Source organism: Chaetodon trifascialis, chromosome 6, assembly GCF_039877785.1.
Source record: "Chaetodon trifascialis isolate fChaTrf1 chromosome 6, fChaTrf1.hap1, whole genome shotgun sequence".
Classification (NCBI taxonomy): Eukaryota; Metazoa; Chordata; class Actinopteri; order Chaetodontiformes; family Chaetodontidae; genus Chaetodon; species Chaetodon trifascialis.
In genome coordinates this window covers 21,970,480-21,995,927 of record NC_092061.1, presented here as the reverse complement: position 1 = coordinate 21,995,927, position 25,448 = coordinate 21,970,480, and the positions used below count along the sequence as shown (strand labels likewise).

General features: G+C 40.5%; 2 protein-coding genes across 2 annotated transcripts in view; both read left to right on the top strand.

Annotated features, from left to right (window-relative positions):
- The window catches only part of adamtsl2 (ADAMTS-like 2), a 48,767-nt gene that overhangs the window by 9,074 nt on the left and 14,245 nt on the right, over positions 1-25,448 (top strand). The window contains exons 2-8 of the mRNA XM_070964714.1: positions 19,143-19,248; positions 20,882-21,024; positions 21,863-21,938; positions 22,249-22,351; positions 23,939-24,084; positions 24,996-25,119; positions 25,366-25,446. Coding sequence (XP_070820815.1) covers positions 19,144-19,248; positions 20,882-21,024; positions 21,863-21,938; positions 22,249-22,351; positions 23,939-24,084; positions 24,996-25,119; positions 25,366-25,446 — 778 coding nt within the window. The 5' untranslated portion in view covers position 19,143. The remainder of the gene's footprint in view (positions 1-19,142; positions 19,249-20,881; positions 21,025-21,862; positions 21,939-22,248; positions 22,352-23,938; positions 24,085-24,995; positions 25,120-25,365; positions 25,447-25,448) is intronic.
- On the top strand, positions 179-9,458 carry LOC139332204 (uncharacterized). The gene is made up of 6 exons (XM_070963940.1): positions 179-248; positions 824-988; positions 1,360-1,553; positions 3,223-3,276; positions 5,269-5,382; positions 7,183-9,458. Exons 1-6 carry the CDS (start codon positions 179-181, stop codon positions 9,238-9,240), a joined length of 2,655 nt encoding a protein of 884 aa, XP_070820041.1. The 3' UTR covers positions 9,241-9,458.

Below are 25,448 nucleotides of genomic sequence, written 5' to 3'. Positions count from 1 at the left end.
GGAAACTTCAACCATTCAAACCTGAAGACTGTTCTCCCCAAATTTCACCAGAATGTCTCCTGCTCCACCAGAGGAGACAAAACCCTGGACCATGTCTATACAAACATTCACCTGAGGCTAACAAAGCCACACCCCTTCCCCACCCGGGACAGTCTGATCACCTCTCATTGTTCTTACAATGAGAGCACCCAGCATCAGCAGTGATAGCTCCCACCCCGGCCATGGACTGTTTGCCCCCCTACCATCTGGTAGGAGGTTCAAGAGCCTCTGTTCCCACACCAGCAAGCACAGGAACTGCATTTTGTTGTCTCTGTGTTGCCCTCTGATGATGACAATAAAGTTGAATCTAATTTAAAGTTGACTGTAATTTATACAAATTGAGGCTACAACAGTTAGCCAGTGTGCTGATATTATACGGTAGGCTACACACTGAGACTACAAAAGTGTGCTGACATTTATAAAAACTGAGACTACAGAGGTTAACCAGTGTGCTGATATTACTGTACAAACTGGGACAACAGTTAGCATTGTGCTGACATATAAACTGAGGCTGCAACAGTCAGCAGTGTGCTGATAATACACTGTAGACTACAAACTAGGACTGCAGTTAACAGTGTGCCAACATGTATACAAACTGAGGCTACAGATTTTAACCAGAAACCCTCAGAACTGTTTTTCCTAAATGCGCAGGACTGTTTTGAGAGCACAGATTGAGGAAACTTAAAAAAGTAAATGCCTGCAAAAGTTCTTGTCAGCTTTTACAGATAAGCAATAGAAAGCATTCTGACTGGAAACATCACAAATTCATATGTATTGTGCACAGCCCAGGACAGGAGGACTCTGAAGGGGGTAATTAAAATAGCTGAGAAAATCATCGGTAGCCATCTACCAAGCATCAGTGATATTGGTGAGAGTATGTGCCTGCGCGGAGCCCAGAGGATATTAAATGACCACACCTGCCACAGCCTGTTCACCCTGCTGCCTTCTGGTAAGAAATATACAAGTATCCGCTGTCCTTCAAGTAGACTAGACAAATGGAGGCTGGTGGCTGAGGCGATCTACTGGACCAATTCCAAAACATTTTGTATCTGCTGGTCATTTCAAACCCAAAATATGTAAAAATAGGGCCTAGGTTTAAAAGTACTGGAATTATCTTTTAACTACTAGTACTTACCTAGTAGTAATAACTACAACTTTAATTATACAATTCTCATATTTGAACAGACATGTAAACTTAAGCACATTTCATCACAAGTTTGCAATGTTAATTTAGAATATTAAAATATTTTACTATTGGACACACAAATATTTGGTGGAACACCAGTTAAGTAATGCAATAACATTTCCATTGAACCAAAGAGGTGAGGGGGAAACACACTTTTCCTGACATTTGCGGTCCCCATTTTGCCTATGCCCATCCCCCACCCAACGTGATCAAGGGTGTGGTTAGGAGCATGCGAGCAAGCAGCGGAGACAGTCAGAACGCGGAGCGGACAGAGCGACGGTGGCAGCAGAGAGAGCGACAAAAGCAGGAGAGACGATCATCGTGGAAAGTGAAAAACATTGATTGACGTCGAATCAAAATGAAAACGAGGCAAGTAACCATACATAAAATTAAGTTTCAGTAATTATTAATTAGGCTAAGCACTGTGGCTAATGTGTTTGCAGCTAAAGCTCACTGATTTTTATATTAGCATGGATTGCTAATGCTAACGCGACCTAGCTTGTCAGCGGATAGCGCTGGACGATACTGTTAGCTAACTGTACAATGCAGAGCTGGTATTTTAGCATTTTTCCGTTAATGGACTGCCGTATTGTTTCTTACTTTTACTTGGCTGGCCTTATGTGTTACTGTAATATTACGGGGTGCGGGCTGAGGAGAGGAAAGAGGAATGTGTAATTAATGTTAACAATTAGCATTTTTCACCTGCGACACGTGTCGGTAGCTTCCAGTGTTGAGTCATTTATAAGAAAAAAATCTTCATTTAAGTACAGGTCTAATCAAGCATCTGCTAAGTTGTGGTTTTAGAACAGCAGATAAATTTTTTTAATCTTAATAAAGCCGTTTTGGACGTGAGGGAGAGCGCAGTGAAACAGACAGACAAACCGAGCCAGCTTTAAATTTTATTGACCGTGCAAAAACTGTCTGATTGTAAGAAACAGTTATATTGTTTTTATTATGATTATTATTATTAGAATTATTAGTGCTAGAAGAGCTGCTTCTTCCTTACTCCTTTTATCGGGAGGGGGGCGTCTGTGTCGGACTCGGAGCGGTGGGACAGCGCAATGAGAGCGCTGATTCAGGGCCTGCAGGTGCGCAGTTTATAGTGAGGAGAGATGGAGGGTGTGTGTGTGTGGAGGACGTGAGGCTGCAGCCTGATAATTAATTACACCAAACCGCTAAAAAGTACCTATAAAAGAACTGGTAACGTTTATCACTTGTATGGTCTTTAATAACCACCCTTACTGCCTAGTTTATATTTTTACAGTTTCATTCATGTAACGTCAAATATAAAGTATAGTCTCACTTTTCTTCTGTTTGCCTTTGATAAACGCCATTTAAGAAAAGCCTTGTTAACAAATGAAAGGATTGGTTTTCAGGTCTGTGACATATTTTAAAGAAATGGGCACTGAAATTGTAGTGAAAGTGCTAATGTTGCTGGTATGATGTCAGTATGACTATGAACATATCATTTTCACTATGTGTTTCTGCTGTGAACTGTGTGTGTCGCAGGAAAAGTAGGTGAGACCCCGAATCTTTAAATGAGCCGCTCAAACAGGCTCTGTGGCTGTTAGCATGGATGCCGAAATAAATAGCAACCGGTTCAGCCACACACATGCACTCAGGTATATAGTGTGGCCTGGCTGTAAAGGAGAACATAGGAAGTGATTTTCCCTCAGAAATTTTCTCCAGAAGCTGTAAACATGATTAGGTTTTATTGATAGCTCCAACACAGTGATTACCAAAATCACATATCATAAACTCCTGAAGCTGACCATTTATTTAAGCTGTACAGCTGTGTTGGAGCAGGGAGATATATAAAATATGTAGGATGAGGGGTCCTCCATGAGAGGTCTGAGAAACAGTTGACTGAAATATAACCAGGTAAACTGTAGAGCAGCTGGTCACCCATCAAATTATAGACATTTTCATTATAAGTTTAAAAAATATGCATTTCTAGGTATACAGATGTTAAATCAATTGTTTTGTTTAACCTGCAGACAGAGTGGACAGTGCACAAGGATAAGGGCCAGGATACAACGCCTGAACAGGCGGTACAACAAATGTGTATCGGAGTACATGAAGTATGTCCAACGGCAAGCACAGGTAATGATGATGGGCTCTGATCTTCAAATGTGACACAATGTTCATCAGTGTTTCCACTAGAAGTTTTGTCAGTAGCGGTGCTGTTATGTGCGCAGTATGTCAATGAGCATGTGACACTGGCGCATATTCACATGCATCAATCATTATAGATAGGATTATTCATGTTTTTCTTTTTTGTCCGAATTTACAGCTTTTGACATTTATCTGCAGGAATTTATATCAGAATGAAGTGCATGTATGTGGGGTGGACACCAAATAAACTGCAGTGCCCAGGTTCATGGTGATGAAGGAACATGTGACCGATGTGAACAGTGCAGCTCATTGATGTGTTTTTAAGATTTTGGAGAACAGGCAATACTGTACTGCAGTAGTCTGATCAATTCATTGTTCGTGTGGGGTTTCATGGGATTTGTTTATGGAGTCAGATCAGCACGCAGACAAAAAATAAGGTTAACAATGTATCTCTGATGCACATACAAATATTTCGAGTGTTCAATAAATGTAGTAGAAATCCACAACTAAGTATTAAAAAATATTTTCAAATTTCATCAAAACATATTTGGATGTTACATTTATATGCAAACTGTGTGTGAACTTAACCAGAATTGTGTGGGTTTTCAACAGGGAATGATCTGTAGCCAATCAGATGGCTCCTTCTGTTTCAGGGCAGGGTTAAGTGTAGATTTGGTTTAATGTAAACATTAACATATTTAGTGATGCATGACTTAACACTTACCTGTGGAGAGCAGCTACCAGACTCGATGTTGAGGTGGACCTGTGGGTATATTTAACACCGTGGATGGATGTAACGCTACATGATTACATAAATGATACACTCAAATCCACACTCAACTCTGCCCTGAAACAGAAGGAGCCATCTGATTGGCTACAGATAATGCTTACCCTAACCCTACGTACATGCTTTTTGCAGAATGAAGAGAGGGAGCATTTTAGCATCGGTGCTCTCTGTTATCTCATTGCTCATTGTATAAAGACTCTGGGCTCTATTTTCGACTCCGCCGCCGGCACGGCGCAGGCTGCACACCCCGCGCAGTGGTATTTTCGTGCAGCGCAGGCAGGCGCACTTGGTATTTTGGTAAACTGAGGTGTACAGAGGTGCGCCAGGATGGGTGTTGCGGCGCAGTAGGGGCAGGTGTCGTCATAATCAGCCAGCGCATTTGGATTTTCGTCCTACAGTCTTTCAGGGGACACGCCTCTGGATGGGTGGCTGCTAGGTAATAAGGGCTATCCACTGAAAACGTGGTTGATGACGCCATATATCACACCGTCAACAAGACAGCAGCGTGGTTTTAAGGGCCTCCTACTACTATTATCGATACTCTTATCATTTCTTTTTCATTACTAAAGATTTGCTTTTTTAAAAATGTGTTTAAAAAAAGAATGCATTCAGAACAGTATTCTATTCTGAGCTACAAGATTGCACTTTTTGAAATGTGGGTGTTTGAGACAAAATAATTCATTAGTTGTTGTATGCAAGCTGTAGGCTATCACCAAAGCTAAAACTAGCCTACTCATGGCAAACACTGTAAAACTGTGTACAGCCCCCACTGCTATTGTTACTAATTGGAAAAATTACTGCATTTTGGAACTATTAGCATGCATCTACATTTGGTTGTCTGCAGCTCCTCAGCTTTTTCATAATGTGCAGGTTTGTATCAGAGTGAGTTAAGCAGTCATACATACAGAAAAAGCAGCAAACATGGTTCAAACTAGAGATCGGCTGATGGGGGATTCGTAAAGGCTGATAGAATAACTGTAGAGCAGGAAAAAGCTGTTCTTAAAACACAAGTAAGTAGTGAATGATTTGGCAGTGTAGGAAAAAAGTGATTGTAAGTTACAAATCATGTTTCATATCCTTTTTCAATGCATTACAGTAAGTTTTTTCTGCCAGTGCTTTTATATTGTTTTTTCCTTCATAGGAAACAGGCCTTGTGTTAGAGGACAGCAGAGTCCAAGACACCCCTGAAAGCTCTCGCTCTGGGTTGGGAGATGAGCCAGATGTGCCGCCACTTACTAGGACTGACAGCATATTTGTAAGTTTGTATAATGAAAACTAGCAGGACAGTTTTACAAGAGAAAACAATAGTGTCATTTTTAAAGGGGACAGGAAACACTTAATGTTTACAAAAATTAATGCAAGGTTTTCCACACCAAAACATTAGCCAATGCCTAACATAGTTAATAAGTTGTAAGAAAGGAAATTAATTCCCAAAGTTTATTTTGTCAAACAAGGGCACAGTCATATTGTCTTGGCATAGAGCGTGACGTCACGAGGTTGGTTGGATCGAGGTCTTTCAATACTCCACTGGTGACAACAGTGACAAAATGGAACCACAAGGAAAGAAGAACTGCAGGGGAGGTCATTCTTGTACCTCCACGCTGTAGCAATGAATTCTACAGAGGAAAAAACTAAGGCAGCATTTTCATGTTTAGCCGCTAAAGCGGCAGTCGGTTCTCTGTCGCTGGCTAGGTGCTCTCAAACGCCAGAGTCCCCCTCTCTATTATTACATAATAACTACAATGATTATTTCACTTCATTTCTACATTAATAAACATCAAACAATCAATATAATTAATAAAACACTCATTCAAGATTCTAGATTACTTTATTTTTCCCATACACATAAAAAAAACACAGTTAAACTATTTTCAATCCATGTTAAATCTGTTGTGAAATTCGCTGGAGTTGCAGCTTGTGGAGCGCAGGAGGAGCCAAGAGGAGGCAAAGAATCTTTCCTGGAAAAGGGATCATCAACATTCCAAATTCAATATGAGTAACTTAAATAGATTCTAATTTATAGTTAGAGACCCACTCAGTCTGCAATCAGTGTACACTGCCTCGCCTCAACCATCACATCATCTGCAGCCACAGGATCCACATTTCCATTTCTGCTAGCAAGGTAACGCCACAATAAACCTAATGTTACCACATTGGTAAACTTACTGGTGTGACATTAGCCAGCCGGTTCACTAGCTAGTTAGTGTGTGGCATTACGCTACATGAGTTTGCTGTGGCATTACGGCTACACGAGTAAGCTAACTAACCAGTGAGCTGGTTGGCTAATGACACGCTGGCAGGTTTACAATTGTGGCACACAAGTAAGTTAGCATGATTAACCTGCAATTTTGATGAGGACATTAGCCAGTGAACTATAAAGCTGGCTAGGGCAGACTGTATTCTGGACATAATGATCTTTCAGTTGAGCCTTTCCAGCTCAACACTTCCCTCCTGCAGCAAAGCATCTGGTAGGTGTGGCATAAAGTGATGCAGGAAAATCCCCCAGAAGAAGCCCATGTTCACCTCCTGAGAACAAATACACTCTGTCGGGATGCACATTGCCCTGCAGTTGCCACACCTGCACCACACTGTGTTGCCTACTTTCTCAGCACCTGCAGAAACCATCAGCTGCTCTTCCTCCAAAACAAACCGCACTATTGCTGATGCAAGAAGGAAAAAAAAGCACTTTTCATCTTAAAAAAAATCACAGACGTATTCCTGCACACTTAATTCTGCGTGAAATAAATAAGAATTAGAATGTTTCATGTCCTCTTTAACTAGAATTTTCTATATACAAGAAGAAAAATGTTAAATTGCCAGCTAAATTCTTCAGCATTCATTCCAAGTAATCCTTTGGTAAATAACATAGTGGAATTTATATCTTATGGACCTCAGTGAATGTCATAGCCTTACCCTATTCCTAAATGGCACACAAGGTTTGGGTGCCCAGGTTATAAGAGGGTGTCATAGACAGTGGTAGATTTTCATACCTTACATACCATTTAATGTTTCTTGCAGATAATTTAGCTATGTGTCTTGTGTATTTCATTTCCAGCTTACCAAAGAATACATGGAACAGCTGCCCGGGGTGTCTGATGTGCCAGAAACGTCTATGAGCAGCATTCCAAGCACCAATGATGACTACATTCCATCAACAGACTCAGTGTGTGAAAGCAGTTCCGAGGGATCCTACAGTCTCACAGGAAAGGTTCCTGTGGAACTGAAGAAACCAAAGAAGAAGAAAAAGAAAAGGAGAAAGACATTGCCCAAAACTTCCTCTGTGAATGTCCGTAAGAGAGCAGGAGGTGAAAACTGTGAAACAAACCCGGGAAAGGTGTCAGTAATGACACTGCAAAAAAAGAAAGATGGTTCCAGGGTTTATGATAAAAAACATTATTGTCTTTACTGTCCCGAGCAATGCTGTAAAATGTCGAGGCACTTGATTCGCAAACACAACAACGAAACAGCTGTGGCTAAAGCAATGTCTTTTCCTTTGAAATCAAAGGAACGAAAATTGCATTTTGACATCATTAGAAACAAGGGAAACCGTGCTCATAATAATGAGGTTCTAAAAGCTGGTAGTGGAACACTAATCCCAAGACAGCAACCTGAACAACCGATGAAAGCAAGTGACTACATGCACTGCATAAACTGTGAAGCTCTCCTTAAAAGAAAATCATTATGGAGACACATGTCCAGGTGCAAGCTTGCACAAAAATGCAACACAACAAAGCCAGGTAAAAGTCGAATCCAGTCACTTTGTGCCTATGCACAGCCCGTCCCAGATGGTGTTGGCAGAAAAGTTTGGGAGCTGGTAAATGCAATGCACCAAGATGAAGTTACAAACATCATCAGACAGGAGAAAAGCATTTTGAGATTTGGAGAACATTTGTATTCAAAGCATGGACATGACAAGACCAAACATGAGTACATTAGACAAAAAATGCGGGAAATAGGACGACTGATTCTGCAGTCACGGAAATCTGGCAGACTGAAACGAATTGAGGACTTCTATGTTCCTTCCAACTTCAACCGTGTAGTTGATGCAGTAAAGGATGTGGCAGGCTTTGATGAAGACACAAACACATACAAAACTCCATCATTGGCTCTGAAACTGGGGCATACTCTCAAGAAGATTGCAGACATTCTTGAGTGTGATGCAAAAATGGCTGAGTCTGACAATGAGGACTTTCTTAAGAATCTGGAGAGGAGCAGGGGTCTTTATGAGAAAAAGTGGGATGTGTGTGTATCATCACGTGCCTTACAAACTCTGAAAGAGGGGAAATGGAACACTCCTCAGCTCCTCCCTTTCACTGAGGATGTGAAGAACATGCACTTGTATCTTGATAAGTGCAGACAAGAGTACCGAAACAGACTTGAGAGTGATCAAAGTAAGACAAACTGGTCCAAGCTGGCCAGTTTGACTCTGTGTGAGGTGATCCTGTTCAACCGAAGAAGAGAGGGTGAGGTGTCGAAGATGCTGCTTAGTGCATTCACTTTACGGGACACTTCAGGGGTCCATTCAGATTTGGCACAAGGACTCTCAGAGTTGGAGCAGAAGCTTTGCCAGCATTTTCAGCGGATTGAGATAAAAGGGAAAAGAAACAGAAAGGTTCCTATCCTTCTCACGCCAGACATGCTTTTGTCAATGGACGCCCTGGTTGCACATCGGCGGGCCTGTGGTGTGCCTGATGAAAATCCCTTTTTCTTCTCCAGACCTGAAGCAGAGACTCACTTAAGGGGATCGGATGCCATCAGACAGATTGCAAGGGAATGTGGGGCCAAGCATCCTGAAACACTGTCCTCAACCAAGTTGAGAAAGCACATATCGACATTGTCCACAGTCTTGAACCTGCAAGATAATGAGATGGACATACTTGCAAATTTCCTGGGCCACGACATCCGGGTCCATAGGGAGTACTATAGACTACCTGAGGGGACGCTGCAGTTGGCTAAAGTCAGCAAAGTGCTGATTGCCCTAGAACAAGGCCGACTGTCAGACTTCAAGGGAATGAGCCTGGACCAAATCCAAATCGATCCCAATGGTAAATGGAATATATATGTATGTATGTATGTATGTATGTATGTATGTAGGGCTGGGCGATATGGCTGAAAACTCTATTGCGATATAAGTGTTTTATATTGGTCGATATCGATAATTATTGATATTTTTTATGACCTATTTAAAATAAGGACAGTGAGAAAAATACATTCAATTTAAACATTTTTATTTTAAATTGAACCTTCCTCTGATTATAATCCCTCAGCTGTCAAGGCAGAAAGGAAAGGAAATGTCAACAAAACCATGGAAAACACTCAAATAATAAATGTAAAAAAAAAAGTGTAAAAATGTAAACAGAGAAACCTGAGAACTTTTTTTCTGCAGGTTTAGTGCAGAAAGTTCACAACTGATTCACCTTCTGCTGAATAAAATGTTTTCACATATGTGCAGTGTTTTAGAAACACAGCAGAAACTGAGGTAGACGACATCTGTAACATACAAACAAACATGACAGACAGCACAGTAACACTGACTGAACTATAAAACCAGCCTAGACATATGAACAACTTTAATCACTCTTCTTACTCTAAACATACATGAACTATTCAATTATATTTTTATTGCGAGTGTGTTTAAGAAAAAAAAAAGCACGTGTCAGAGATGTTTGTAAGCTGGCTTCTCCTCAGTGCTCAGTGAAGCATGTCTTTAGCTATATGATATGTCGCTGCCTCCGTTACGTCTTCGTGCCTTTTAGATGATTTGTCATCAGGCACTGAAGCAGATACCTCTGCATGGTGGTCTGCTGCTTGTGCGGTGGTGCTGCGGTTGGCGGACGTTGGCTTTGTTCATGCAACCAACCTCGCTTCGCAACTTCAGGTTTCTTCCGACGAAGAAAAAAAAATTATCGAACGCATTTTATATTGATATTGATGACGTGTCTATCGCGAGACATATCGCTATCGTTCTATTGGCCCAGCCCTATATGTATGTATGTATTTATGTATGTATGTATTTATGTATGTATGTATTTATGTATGTACGTACAGTTTTAACAAATTTATTAGACCACCTGTCATAGAAACAAGAAAACAGAAATATTTTAGAAATCTTTCACAAATGTGTTTAAAACTGAAAATGTTATTGTTATTTATTTGGCAAATAACAAACTGACCGGACTAAACAGTCCTTTCTCACACATAATGGTAGCATGGTGGCATGGCACAAGTGGTAACACTGTTGCCTCAGAGGTAGAAGGTCCCGGTTCGAATCCTGCTGTGGGCGCTGGTGGCATCCTCCACCATGCCTTCAGTGCCTGCTGCTCGAGGAAAAAAGGGCCTGTCTGTGTGGAGTTTGCATGTTCTCCCTGCGTTCTCCTGGGGTATCATCCATAAAAATACCCCCACTAAAAACATGCAGGAAGATCACCGCCTGACCTCTTGATAACAATAATAAGTATATTTTAGCATTAAAAATATAATTTCGGTTAAAGAGCTTCCACATATTGGTGTATTAACCATTACAGAAACATAAAAAATTATTTTGGTAATTACCAATGCTGTTAATTTAGGGCAGCTGTGGCATAAACCTTACTTTGGGCGGTGGTCTAATAAATTTGTTAAGCACTGCATATATGTACATAAAAAAATAATTTTATATTTGGTTTTGTTATCCTTTTCAGAGGAAATGCCAGAAGCTAATAGTGATCTCTCAGAGACAGAGGCAGAGAAGGACTCATCTTTTGCATTGTCATCAGGTGGGTTATAGCATTGCATCCACAGGTATCCTACAGACTAACTAGAGACTACCCTTTCCATTCTCTCCTTCGTTTCCTTGAGAAATGGAAAAAAATAATGATTTATTATTATTGTTCATTATTTTAACAGGATCCTCAACACCGAAGTGGAAAAAAGAAACTGAGTCTGATTCTGATGACCTTCAAACTGGTATTTGACGAAATGCACTCCTTGTTTTTCATTTGTTAGAATCAAGTATATTGCCCAGGAAGTTTACACAGACAAGAAATTTGTTCTGGTGTATTTGATGCACAAACAAACATAGCAGAGGATCAGTGTCAGTTAGGGTCCCATGCCTTGTTGAGGCCACCTGCAGACGGGTAGAAACTGTTCTTGTGGCGTGAGGTTTTGCTCCTGATGGACTGCAACCTCGTGCAGGAGGGGGTTGTTTCAAACTGTTTGTGTTCGGAGTGGGAGGGGTCAGCTACAGTCTTACCTGCATGCCTCAGGACCCATGTGCAGGTCCTGGAGAGATGGCAGATTGCAACCAATCACCTTCTCATTGGGCTAGTTACCTGTTTTTACACACAGGCTTGTACTGTACCATTACAATGATTAGATTATTTTATTCAAGTCTTGTTATATATGCTTTCATTCAGACAGTGAAGTGTGTTGCCACTTAGCTGTTGTATATACTTATCATTCATTATTTTAACAGGATCCTCAGGATCAAAAAAAAGATGGGGACCTGAGTATGACGGTGATGACCCTGAAACAGGTATTTCACACAGTGGAATAACATACAAACTTCATTTAGAGAAAAATGTTTTCAGTACTTAAAATATTGGCTAAAATTCCTATCTATCTATCTATCTATCTATCTATCTATCTATCTATCTATCTATCTATCTATCTATCTATCTATCTATCTATCTATCTATCTATCAGTTTATTTTTTGACATATCATTATTTTAACAGGATCCTCAGGATCAAAAAAAAGATGGGGACCTGAGTATGACGGTGATGACCCTGAAACAGGTATTTCACACAGTGGAATAACATACAAACTTCATTTAGAGAAAAATGTTTTCAGTACTTAAAATATTGGCTAAAATTCCTATCTATCTATCTATCTATCTATCTATCTATCTATCTATCTATCTATCTATCTATCTATCTATCTATCAGTTTATTTTTTGACATATCATTATTTTAACAGGATCCTCAGGATCAAAAAAAAGATGGGGACCTGAGTATGACGGTGATGACCCTGAAACAGGTATTTCACACAGTGGAATAACATACAAACTTCATTTAGAGAAAAATGTTTTCAGTACTTAAAATATTGGCTAAAATTCCTATCTATCTATCTATCTATCAGTTTATTTTTTGACATATCATTATTTTAACAGGATCCTTGACATCAAGGAGAAGAGAGGAAACCGAGTCTGGCCGTGGTGACCCTAAAAAAGGTATTTCACACTAAATGCACTCCTTGCAGTGGTGGAAAGTAACTAAGTGCAATTACTCAAGTACTGTACAAAAGTACAATTTTGGCATACTTGCACTTTACATGAGTTCTTCCATTTAATGCTACTTCATGCTTCAACTCCACTACATTTCAGAGGCAAATATTGTACTGTTTACTTCACTACAATTATTTCACACTTTTATTATTTATTTTTTATTTATTTTTCTTGTTTAAAAAAATATGATATTGATGCAGTACTATGCTACTAATCTACCAAGTGGTATACAAATCATCTAAAAGCTTCACATTGATAAACTACAACATTAAAATATTCTTACACGTATGTGTAAGAGATAAAGTAATTTTATAATATTCTATGATAACACCTTTTAAAAAGGTTCCATTCTGCATAGTGAGTACTTTTACTTTTGATATTTAAAGTACATTTAGCTGATAATGATTCTCTACTTATAATTAAGTTACCAATTGAATTCAGGATTTAATGCCAGTTTGTGCTGGATTTCCTGTGTTGCACCAGTGATAATACTAGTGAGGATTTTCTCTGACTAATCAGTGGTCTGCAGTGTTTACACGTCATGTATAAGAGCACCCCCTGCACAGGGGGCAGCGTGAGATGCCACAGTTCAGACGGTCAATGCTCACACTAACACCAATCCTAACTTGTAGCATACCAGAATGACGGGGAGAAACTCAGCTAAAAGCCTTTACCAAGCATCGCCTCCCAAATGAAACATAATTCATACCCCAAGAAATTAAATGTGCATCCAACGAAAACACAAAAATAGAGTATGTCCACTTTCGAGTGTCTGAATGAATTTGGCTACTATCACATGATTCAAAGGTGGGTTAGCTTTCTTTTGAGACCAAGATTATTCATACAGTCCTTGTAGTTGTGAAGATATACTCTATTTGTTTTGGGTAAGTCCTTTTGGATAGGAGGTGGACAAACTACGCCTCATATTGAAGAGGTATCAGCTCAACTCAACTCGGTTTGAACCTCAATGGAAGTGATGCTTAAAAAAGTCCCAGTTAGCAGGTACTAGCCACAACATTTTCTGATGGGGAAACCAAAACAAGCGAGTAGAGTTGAGACAGTTCATATCAGGTTTTCATAGAGTCTCAGTGAGAGGTGAATGAAAGGGAGTATAAACTTGCATCTTGTTGTGCAATCCTGAAAGTAAATGTACCTTGAATGCCTGTAGTGTACACCCCTGATTGTCGTCTTCTTTTTTTGTTTTTCCTAGGAACCGCAAAGAGGAGGAATTGGTCTTTCGCAGAGGTCCACGCTGTAGAGAAAACACTAATGGCCTTCATTGAATGTGGTAAAGTACCAGGGAAAGCAGAGTGTGTTGCCTGCATCAAAGCTTCTCCAGAAGCTCTTAAAAAGAGAAGCTGGACAGCAGTTAAGTTTTATGTCAAAAACCGAATTACTACAATTAAGCGTGAAAGTGCAAGACGCAAGTGACTGTTCATATATGTAGAGATCTTCTGTCAGCTGACAGTGTTGTGAAGTTCATTTATTCAGACTTGAAGTTATTGGACATGTTTATTTTGTCATGTACACGATGTCCAGATTTTTGGGGATGTATGATTTGAGTTTCTCTGTGCTTGTTTTGGAGAACTGATTCAGAGATTGTTTTGAACATTTTTGAGGTTAAGAACAAAAGGTTTTCATTTATTGTGACTTTTGGATATTTGGAGTCAAAAAACTGTCTGTTTCATTTTAATGCAGACAATAAAGTTTGTTGAGAAGTGAATCTTATTGATGAGACTTTTGATGGCACAGTTGAAAAATGCAGAAAAGTACTGATAAAAGCAGTACTACTTGTTGGAGATCAATTGATAAACCAGTATTCAGTTTTAAAATGATTTTATTTGCAAGATGTGTTCAATCATGCCAAGTTAAAGAGCAGCAGTAAACAAAATATAGTAGTGAAATCATCATTTTTTTTAGATTAGATTAGATTCAACTTTATTGTCATCGTCAGAGGGCAACACAGAGACAAAAAATGCAGTTTAGCATCTAACCAGAAGTGCAAATAGTCATAATATCCAAAATATAAATACATGTAAATAGTGCAAGTGGCATGAGGTATAAACAGTATAAACACTATGAGGTAGGTGCAGGTAGTGCAAGTGATTCCTATTAAACCATAAAAACATGTGCAACATGGTATGTAAACAGGTGAAATGTGCAACAGGTTGTAAATGGCAGTACAGTAAAAGTGAACAGTTGAGGTATATATGAAATATAAGTGATATGTGCAGTATGGCATGGGCTGAGTACAAATGTTCATCTTGTTGTAGTCTCTTGGGGTGGAAGAGGGGGGTAACAATGTCTGTGGGGGGGGCCATGAGGTGGTAAGAGAGTGTGCCAGTGTCAATCAATGGGAGGGTCATGGGGGGGGGGGGCATGAGGTGGTAGAGGGGGTGTCAATGTCAATGGGAGGGTGGTGGGGGTTGGAAGGGGGGCTGCTGGTGGCCAGAGTTGAGCAGGGTATAGCTCTGGGGAAGAAGCTGTTCCTGTGCCTGCTGGTATGGGAACAGAGGCTCCTGAACCTCCTACCAGATGGTAGGGGGGCAAACAGTCCATGGTTGGGGTGGGAGCTGTCACTGCTGATGCTGTGTGCCCTTCTTAGACACCGCTTGAGCTGGAGGTCCTCGAAGGCAGTTAGCTGGGCACCAGTGCTGTACTGGGCGGTTTTCACCACCCGTTGCAGGACCTTCTGATCGGAGACTGTGCAGCTGCCGTACCATACTGAGATGAAATTGGCCAGGGTGCTCTTAATGGTGCAGCGGTAGAAGTTGACCAAGATCTGACGAGCCAGGTTAACTTTCCTCAGTCTCCTCAGGAAGTAAAGGCGCTGTTGGGCTTCCTTGTTTGACTCCACACCTATTGAAAGAATCTTAAATGCGGATGGAGTGTTGTATGAATGGATAGTATGGTGTCATATGGTTTTGAACCAATATGACCGTTCAGCTGGAGCAGCAAGCCTGATTTCTTAAAGAGGCCAGGTAAATTATCCATCATGTTCATCAACTGTTTAATTGTATTTTTGCCAAACAATTATATTTTAGAATCAGAATTTGACCAGTTTTGGAAGAAAAATCTGGAATCTGGCAGTGCGGATTATTAGATTCAGTTAATGTAATCTAATATTATATGGTTTACTATTTACTATTATGGTTTCAATTCAACATAAGTTAGATTAAATGCTTGTCATTAATTTTTCAGTGTACAACTGGTGTTGATTGGATGCCAATAGAAAAACATGACTGGTCCTCAGGGGGGAGGTAAAAGTCAGGTTAAAATTTTTTTTGAGAGTTTTTGATGTTTCAAGTGATTTTTGTGTTCACAAAAAATTATAATGATTTTAGCAGTTAAAATCATGTCTATACACCCTTCAGAAAGGCTGGATCCCACCAGACACCTGTCAGTCATTGGTTCCTACGGTGTGATAATAACGGGTATGTGTGTGTGTGTGTGTGTGTGTGTGTGTGTGTGTGTGTGTGTGTTTGGCAGCTGGCCGGGCTCCAGCTGTGTCTGGTTGGATAATGAAGTCCAGGTGCTGCTGCGCCTGCTTTAAGACACCTGTCACCAATATTTAGTGCCAGAGAAAGCCAGACTGCAAACAGGGCGAGACGAGCTGTTTGCTTATTTTAACAAGGCTGCCTAACTGGACCTGAGGACACGGGATGTACTATGAACCCCTTCCTAGACGTACTGTGTGTGTGTGTGTGTGTGTGTGTGTGTGTGTGTGTGTGTGTGTGTGTGTGTGTGTGTGTGTGTGTGTGTGTGTCTATGAGGGTGTAAGTATGTATAAGTATATATGAGCTTAGCTGGGAGTGTGTCCCAAAATCATTCAGCTCCCCCAACTTCTGCTGATTCAGACATTGCAACTGAAGATGTGTCCCTGAAATTTGGGCTCAAGAGGCTGAATATTTAGTAGATTTGTGTTTTCTAAATTCAACAGATTTGCAAAAAAAATTCCATTGTGATATATTTGCTTTATGTGTCTGTATGAATCACTGAATCCAGTTTGTACAGTATGTAGACTTATGTTATATCAAACAAGTGTCAAAGTATCGAACCCTTTTCACCTGTGGTTTTGAAAGGCCCCTATAAAGTTCTACCCCTGCAGCATCACTAACTTCTTCACTATTCACTGTTTGTGTGCTCATTATATTCTAAACACTCTAATATATATATGCTAAAATATGACAAAATAGAAAAGCTTTTGTTTGTCACTCAGCACCGTTATCCATTTACATTTGGAACTGGAGGTTTTCCCCCACAACATCCTGATACAACTCTTCTTGCAATCAGTTTAGTTCAGAGATGATGGTTTAAACGATATATACTCCAAAGGTAATGAATAGCCTTTGCTGTCTGAAATGGCCCATCTTCTTTATCTCTATATTCATAAATGTAAAATAGTTCTGTACAATAAAGGTAAACAGCTAACAGTACTAATGAAATATAATAATAACTATTCTCACATACTAATCATACAAATTAACAACAGAAAACTGGACTATGGAAAAACTTTTTGAATTTATTTTCATTTTTGCAGTGAAACAGCTGTGAATCCAAGCATCCATGAAGGAGCACGACACAAACTTTTCAAAGTTGCCGTTCTGCAGACTGCTGGGATAAGTCTTTTATGCTTTAAACATAGATGTTTGGTTCAGTGTTCCTTTAAATCAACGGCTTCATTGAGTCATTAGACTCATATTTATATATATACAACTGCCCTGCACGGGAAGTCTGCGCCTGTTCATGTCAGCCTTTACATACAGACATCTACGTTTCCTTATGTCTGAAGAGCCAAACAAAGGCCTACCTGTGTTAAGTTCTAGGAAACTTACCTTGGTCCTTCCAGCACACTGGGGCTTGTTTAACTTTTACACGGGCCCCTCCACTGTCCAACTCCTGTCTCCAACACCTGTGGCCTCTCAACAGCCTGTCTGTGTCACCCTCCACATGCCAGCGCCAGCCCGCCATGGACTGCCAGCACATTCAAATACCTGCAGCCGGCACGCTCGTTTTGGCGTGAGCGTGCATTGTCTGACAAACTGCCCTCCACTTGCCGTGCTGTTGTTTCACTGACGTGCTTGGAAACTTGATGTGATGCATACTGGGTTACATTTGAAGCAGCGTTCACCTGATGCTGTAATCCAGAACATATTTCAGCTACCAGCTTTATATGCACTCACAAGATACAACTCTAATTTAATTAAAGCAATAATGTGAGTCAGGCAGGAGCTTTATAAACACTTGGAAACGTTGTTTATTTAAGTGCATTTAGGAGGCTGTTAGACAAAGGAAGAATCCCTGTAGGGGGACTCAGAATAAAGGGTTAGAGGAAACAGCTTGAGGCATCAGAAACAATCAAGGAAACAAACAAGGCAAAACAAATTTGAGCTTTAGGTGTTGGTAGTGTGTTTTTGACTGTACTGCAGAGCTGGGCTAGCTTTCCAGTCTTTATGGTAAGCTACATAACCATGTCCTGACTCAAGCTCCATAATTAATGCATATGACATGAGAGTGATAACCATCTTCTCATTTAAATCTAGAAAGGAAAAACAAAATGTTGAACTATAACTATATGTTGAAGTATAGTGCGCATTGTTGTTGATGAAGTTCAGTTGATGAAGGTTTTTCCTTAAAATAGGATAGATTAAATATTTCAATACAAACGCCTCTATCAGTCCACCAAAATGTAAAGTTTATTGTAAAATCAGTGAGCTACAGGAACTTTGCTTTCTGCACTTCATTAAGTGATGGATGTGTGTGTCCACTTTCAGCCGTTTGAACTGTTTGTACCACTGTGTGCTCTTGAATGTTGAATGTGAGATCAACACTGACGTGATTTACTGTCAAACACCCTCCTCTCTGTGCAAAGGTGAAAGACAGCAGCAGCACTTCAGGTATCCCCCCTAAACAACCACAGATGTTCTTGGAGGCGAAGGATTTCAGTGGAGAGTCAGAAAGGAAATATTACGACCACAAATGTGTTCCCGTGGCATAAAAAAAATCCAACTTCAGGCCCTTGTGTGGGTTTGGAAGCTGAGAGGCCTCAATTTGGAGAGGGAAAAGACATGAAAAAACACCCAAACGTCTCAGCAATATGCTTTAATCCACAATTCACATAAGTGCCTAGACGTGGATTTTTAATGCCACAAGAACTCATTAGTGGTCATGATATTTCCCTTCGTATCCTTCAGCCTTTGTTAAAGACTCATCACTGGGTGCTTCCATCTAGCTACACAGATGGATTTCTGGCCCAAGTTCTCTACATTAATCATAAGGTTGACTGCTCTGTGTTTGGTGAAAACTGTCACGTGTATGATGTTGGGCCGAGTGTTGAGCACTTTAGAGGTTGCTGATGTCTGGCAGTTGATGGTCTTTCATCACAAACGGGACACAAGGCAGATTTAGGCAGAAACATTACACTGTACCTTCACATTTTCCCAACATTTTTCTCTGACGGTTTTAAAACTGCTTAGTGAGCATCAAGGCTTCTAGTATTTAACACACCGAGAAACAATTCTGTCTTTAGAAATCTGGGTTATAGACAGAGAGATGTTTATTTTTCAGGCTAGAAATTAAATAACTACATACTCTATACATACTTCACAAGGGTCAGAGGTTACAGAACAGTGCCTGGTGGAGCTGGCTGAGGTTCAGTTTCTTGCCACCAGATATATTTTTTTATGTACATGTATTAAACCTGTCTTCATTTCTGTCTTTCTGTCTTTATTTATTTCTCTATAATCTAATCAGGATGAGGGTGTGGTCGTGGGAACAGTGTGGGGAGACGTGTGTGGTCCTCCTGGGCTTCCTGACGCTGGCAGTGTCTGTGGGGAACCTGTCCACTAGAGGGCTGCAGGTACGCACCACACAGGAAACACAGCGAATTTTATGGAAAAATACTGACGACTCCCAGTGTTCATAGTTGTCTTACAAACATAAATCCTTACACTGGATTGTGAGGACACCTGACAGACTGAGCTGTGTTATTAAGTTTATAATAACACTGTGTTATTAAGTCATCTGACATTTTAGTAAATATGTGAGATTGCTCATGTGGCTACCCTCACAAGAAAAATGGCTGAATAACAAAAGGTTAAGTTTAAAAATCAAACCAAATTAAAATTAAAAAGGAAACAGCATGCAAAGTGTAAATACTAACTTTAAAAGTGATCTGACCACTGTGATGAGTCGCTGTCACACCAGTCTGACAGTCCTCTTATCTTTCTACCCGAACTCTTTTCTGTCTCTCTCTCTGTGCCCATCTGTCTCTCTCCTTGTCTCCCTCTGACTTATGCTCTTTGTCTGGTATTTCCAGTGTCCCTCGCCTCCTCTCACAGCTGCTCTAACTCACACCTTTAGAAGGAGCTCAGTGCACATTCTAGCGGTCACTCTGATGAATCTGTCTGAATGAAGCCATCGGCCTGAATTAGTGCTGCTCCTGCACATCAGGAATGTGTGAAATGCTGACTGTCTTCACACATTGGAGCCCCAGTACAAAACACTCTAATGCTCATTTACTGTTATTCTATTCAGTTCTGATGCACTCTGTCCTGACTGTCCAATCATTTGTTGAGCAGTTTTACTCAGAGGATTACTAAAACCGTTACAACTACTGCAACTGTAGACACTGTTTCTAATACTATCCAAACTTATTCTCCAACAAACACTAAACTGCTTTTACTTCCACAACAGCTTGTTTTAATTCTACTTTTATTGAAACCATTGTGTCCATAACTAGCACTATAGCACCTGCTACCACCACTGCTGTCTTTATGCTACTCCCATTAATGCTTTGACAACTATCTATTGCTGTCTCAGCTGCAGCTGGTACTTCAGTTTGTTTTACCTGTATCTACTGTAACTACCATGGCAGATGGCCAAAATATGGTTGACTTTATGCACTTATTGGCCAGTTATATCATCAGCACTCTGGGCCCAAAGTGGCCCATATGAAAATGAAGCTTCGTTGAAGATTCTGCAGATAAACAAATGTATAAAAAAGTAACCGTATATGATTTATTATTAAGATTATGACAGAATTAAGTTTCTGGACCAAATATTGCCCACATGCAGCAAATCAAATGTAATCTGCTTTTAGGGAAACAGGCCTGGTCATAGGCTAAATTGTGGCCCAGTTGTGGCCGATGCAAAACCCAGCCTCAGTGTTTTGTTGTGGCTATGGTCATGCAGCCATATTCTGATGGATTCATCACATAGTCCCTGGTGGCGTGTGGGCCAAATAAACTTGGCAAGCAGTGGCCGATCATTCAATGACCTCCTTCTCACAAAATCACAATTGAAAGTGCACAGTTAGAGAAAGATATGACTAGAATAATAAAAGTCATCTGATTTGATTCACTAAGTGAGCTGAAAAGGTTTGTTGTGTCTGTAAATATTGGCAGATTCAGATGCACCATAAACACAAACAGCTGCTTCTTCATTGGTCTTAATACAGTTAATATGACTAATACTGCTACTACAACTGTCAGGAGGATGGCGTGGCCTCCAACAGTCTGGAGGAGGAACTGGAGGTGACCACATACTGGTGGGGGGAGTGGGCCAAGTGGACGGCCTGCACTCGTACCTGCGGAGGGGGAGTGATGTCACAGGAGCGACACTGTCTTAAACAGAGGTCAGTCAGTCTGCGCATGTGCACACAGACACAAACACACGTACACACACACACACACACACACACACACACACACACACACACACACACACACACACACACAGATTTGTACTTCTGTACATTTTGTGATCTATATCAGGGCTGCTCAAAGTTTTTACTTAAAGGTCTGTTACACTGTTAGCGAAATGCAATAAAGCAAAAGTCAATAAGTTGCCCATATTGGCACAAAACATGGAGGTGAACTGTTGTCATCAGCTGGTTGCCCTTATGTGTGATATGTTTTGAACTGAAAAACAAAAGAAGAGGAAACTCGTCGATGAATTCATAGCTGAGAAGATGGAATCAACATGCTTATACATTTAACAGCTTGTGCTTGAGGTGAGTAACAACAGCACCCGGTTGGTGTTGCTTACCAGTCAGCTCGTTCTCACTGACAATTGCACGTTTCTGCTTAATATTCAGTCACTGCTCCTTTCACACTGCAGGATTTCAATTCAAAATCAAGCAGACTTGATCCAGTTTGTAACATTAAAATGAAACCCTTCACACCACAGGATGATTTGGGCAGGTAATCTGCTCAGATCAGGCTCGACTGGGAACATCCCTGCAACTGTCAGGAGGACACAAACTCTGTCCAGTTATCCACTAGTGTGGCCAGATTTACAGACACCTGTGTTGGCACTCAAATGATAATAGTGATGCAGTATTGGGTGAAGTGCACTTTAAGATCACACAACATAGATCTTAACCTGAAAACTTCTGCTTCATTATGATTTATATCTAATCACCATTTTAAAATATGCTGTTCTTTCTCCAAATGTTTTTTTTCTGTCCAAAGAAAGAAAGTTGCTGCCGGGAAGGACAACATGACCTGTACAGGAACTGCTAAGAAATATCATCTCTGCAACATTAAAGTGAGTCGCAGACTTCCAGTTAATTTCTCATCACTTTATTTCACATCTGTATGAAAACAAACACAGTCCCTCTGATGGGCTGACAGTAGAGGACTGTGGTTGTGGCGGGCAGCCTCCAGGCGTGACTGTATGTAGCTGTTTGAAAGTGAAGCCGGGCGGGGCTCAGAATGATCGTGTATTCTCAGAAAACCATCCCTGCGCAAATAAACGCTTAAAAAGAATTTATTTGTACAACATACTGTAAAACTGAGCCTTAACAAGTATGAAACAGACCTCTTTTAATGGTCTGTGCTGTCTCTCTGCACTGCAGGAATGTCCTGCCACTGGGAGGAGCTTCAGAGAGGAGCAGTGCTGGTCCTTCAACTCTCAGCTTTACAATGGGAGGAACTACCAGTGGAAACCTCTGTATCCTGGTAATAACATCCATAAAACACCTTGACAGTTTCTCTTTACCCTGTTAAACAGACCAGAGGTGACTGAAGTCTTTGCTGATGCTTTAATGGTTTTATATCTCTTTTAAAATGTAACTGCCTGTTAATGCAGTGTGTTGTTTAAAAACCTGTTAATTAATATCTGAGATTTTTTTTTTTATTCAGTTATATTAATTTGATTTGTTTATTACATTTTGTTGTACATTAACAACAAAAACCAGTGGACACTGGGAAGGTGCTTGGTCGCAGTGCTGAACCCACAGTGTTTTAATCCGTTTTCAGCTCATAGTTTTGGTGTCACAGAACATGTACTGTTTCAAGCAGCAGCAGCAGGCACCTGTTTTCAGCAAACAAGTTCTGCTTTGCATTACTCAAGGCACTCAGAGGATGTCTCTGTCCCAGTCAGGGATCCAAACTCCCTTTTCCCCCTCTTCAACACATTCTCCAGGCCCCCCCCCCCCCCCCCCCACACCTTCACTACAGTCACCAATTCAGGACTTGGTCAAACTGTCAAATTAATAAACTATTAAGCAACAATAACCACAGGCGGCATCACTCAGGTATCTATCAGAAATGAGAGAGACACCATGCGGCTTCCTTAAACATCCTGGTAATCTTAAACAGCCGGTGGCATGGTCAAACTCATTGTAGCAATCACAGACCATCAGGTGCCTGTCTCAATAATCTCAGCAATTTTGCTGATCAATATTCAATTTGTCGATATTCACACGCGCTCAGTCTTCTTTCCTGTAACAGAATCCCTGCAGCTGAAATGAGCTCTTTTTATGTCAGGTCATTGTTAACAAATCCTTTTTATTTAATGAACTGAGAACTGAAAATAATTTGCATTCAGTGTTTTTAGTTGAGACGTGGCTAAACAGCACTGCTGGTGTAGCTACACTGATAGAGGCTTGTCCTCCAAATTGCACTTATCAGTCAGTCAGACAAAATAAATAAGGAGGAGGAATTGCAGCCATTTTTTCTGAACAGGTTGTGTGTAATGACATTGACCCTGGGTGAATTTACATCATTTGAATGTCTTGCTCTTGAGCTAAAAGCAGAATTATTAGTGCTCATCATTACATCTCATCGGTCGCCGTGATATTCTTTTGGTTTATGCAGGAATTCTCAGAGCTGATCGCACTTGGTATCACTCGGTATGAGACCAAACCAGAGCTAAAAGGAGAGTAAATATTGGATTTATATTCATCAGGTGGACACAAACATGACCCGTGCTCTGTGTCTGCTGAATGTGTAATTCAGTAACATGTTTACCAAAATAATTATAGAAAGTTTAGAATAAGGCTCTCATTTTACCAAAGATTGATGACTGCGGCTTTAAGCTATAATAGCAGTGGTAATGCTTCTGTCTGAAGTAGCAGTGATACACATTAGTAGCAGTAAACAGAATGAATCAGAGCAGAGGAGTAAAAATAATGGCAGTTGTAGTAAGTCATAGTTGCATTGACAGCAGTGATTATGCGGGTAAAAGCAGCATCTAAGTAAAGTATCTTATGGCCAGTGTTAGTTGTCATAAGACAGTGACCTTTGACCTGTGCTGCTCTCCAGATGACTACGTTCACATCTCCAGTAACCCCTGCGACCTTCACTGCACCACCACCGACGGCCAGAGGCAACTGATGGTGACAGCGCGGGATGGCACTTCCTGCAAGTACAGCAGTTACCGCGGCGTCTGCGTGGATGGTAAGTGTGAGGTGAGTCCAGCATCTTCTTTACTTTGTCCCTGTTTTACTTCTCCTCAAAAAGTTTCACTGCACTTTCAGTTTTCAGCACCACTGAGAGCACCGTGCCAAGTATGTATGACCAACAAACCCACAGGGAGGAAGCTGCTGCTGTAGCATCTAATCTTCCTGACAAACTATGAAAGTGAATGAGGTGCAAAGATACAAAATATCATTAAAAATGAATAGCTTGTGTCAAAAAAGTTAGACAGTGAGTTCAACAACATCAAGCCTTTACAACCAGAGAGACCACGAGCAGCTGCCTCAGGCCACTGGGATATAAACATTAAATGCACGCTGCTCTTTTTTGTCATTTTCTTAATATAAATACTCTATCCTTAAAATGACTGCTGTTGTGATGGTTTGCTTTATTTACACAAAATTCTTCACAACACTTGGCTATATGTGTGATCCATGGTTTCCTGAGTCGTTCTTTACTGCATTTCCTCGAGATAGAGCCATGATTTAATAGCCAGCACCCCGTCAAGCTCCATCAAAATAATTTTTTACTGAGAGTAATCATGTAAAGGGTGAAATAGAGTAAGCAAAACAGGTTTAGACATGAAACTGCACAACAATTGTCTGTTTGTGTTTGTCCATTTAATCTGTTTTAAAATTCTTCATGTTTTTTAGTTTGTAGGGCTGCAGGGGATGCAGCAGGTTATGTAGCAGCAGGAGCTCTTACACTTACTGTTACTTTTAACATTAAAGTTGATGTATGATTTAGCATAAAAACACAACATGTATCACACAGAAGCCACATCTTTCAGAAATGTGCATCCTCTCCACATATTCTTTAAGATTACTAATTTTACTTTTTGGATCAACAAAGAAAAATATTCAATGTCATCCTCTTTTCTTCAACTTGCTGCTTTGCTGCATAGCCCATTGGATGCGACGGGGTACTGTTTTCCTCCAACACCCTGGATAAATGTGGGGTTTGTCAGGGTGACGGCAGCAGCTGCAGCAGAGTCACTGGGAACTTCCGCCGTGGGGCCACGACTCTGGGTGAGCCTCTCTGTTCAGTTGTCCCATGCTGTCTACCCACAAATAATAAATAAAAATATGAATTTTATTCTCTGGGACTCTTTCTATTTAATATACATCGAAAGATTTAATGAGGAATTGATTAAAGTCCTCAGAATTGGTCAGAACAGTCTTCCTTCACATTAATTAACAGCATGAAATAAAATAAAAAGGCAAATTAAAAAAGCATGAGTTGACACTGACCGTTTTCTGCTTCCTGTCGTCAAGGTTACTCTTTTATCACTCAAATCCCTGAGGGATCATGGGACATCCAGATCATTGAGAGGAAGAAGTCGGCTGATGTTCTAGGT

Bases quoted from the DNA above. Each gene is read 5' to 3' on its own strand.
- LOC139332204 (XM_070963940.1), top strand. From the start codon at position 179: ATGAGAGCACCCAGCATCAGCAGTGATAGCTCCCACCCCGGCCATGGA. The intron at 249-823 runs GTAGGAGGTTCA...TATTGTGCACAG, and splicing joins GTTTGCCCCCCTACCATCTG to CCCAGGACAGGAGGACTCTG. The intron at 989-1,359 runs GTAAGAAATATA...ATTGAACCAAAG, and splicing joins GTTCACCCTGCTGCCTTCTG to AGGTGAGGGGGAAACACACT.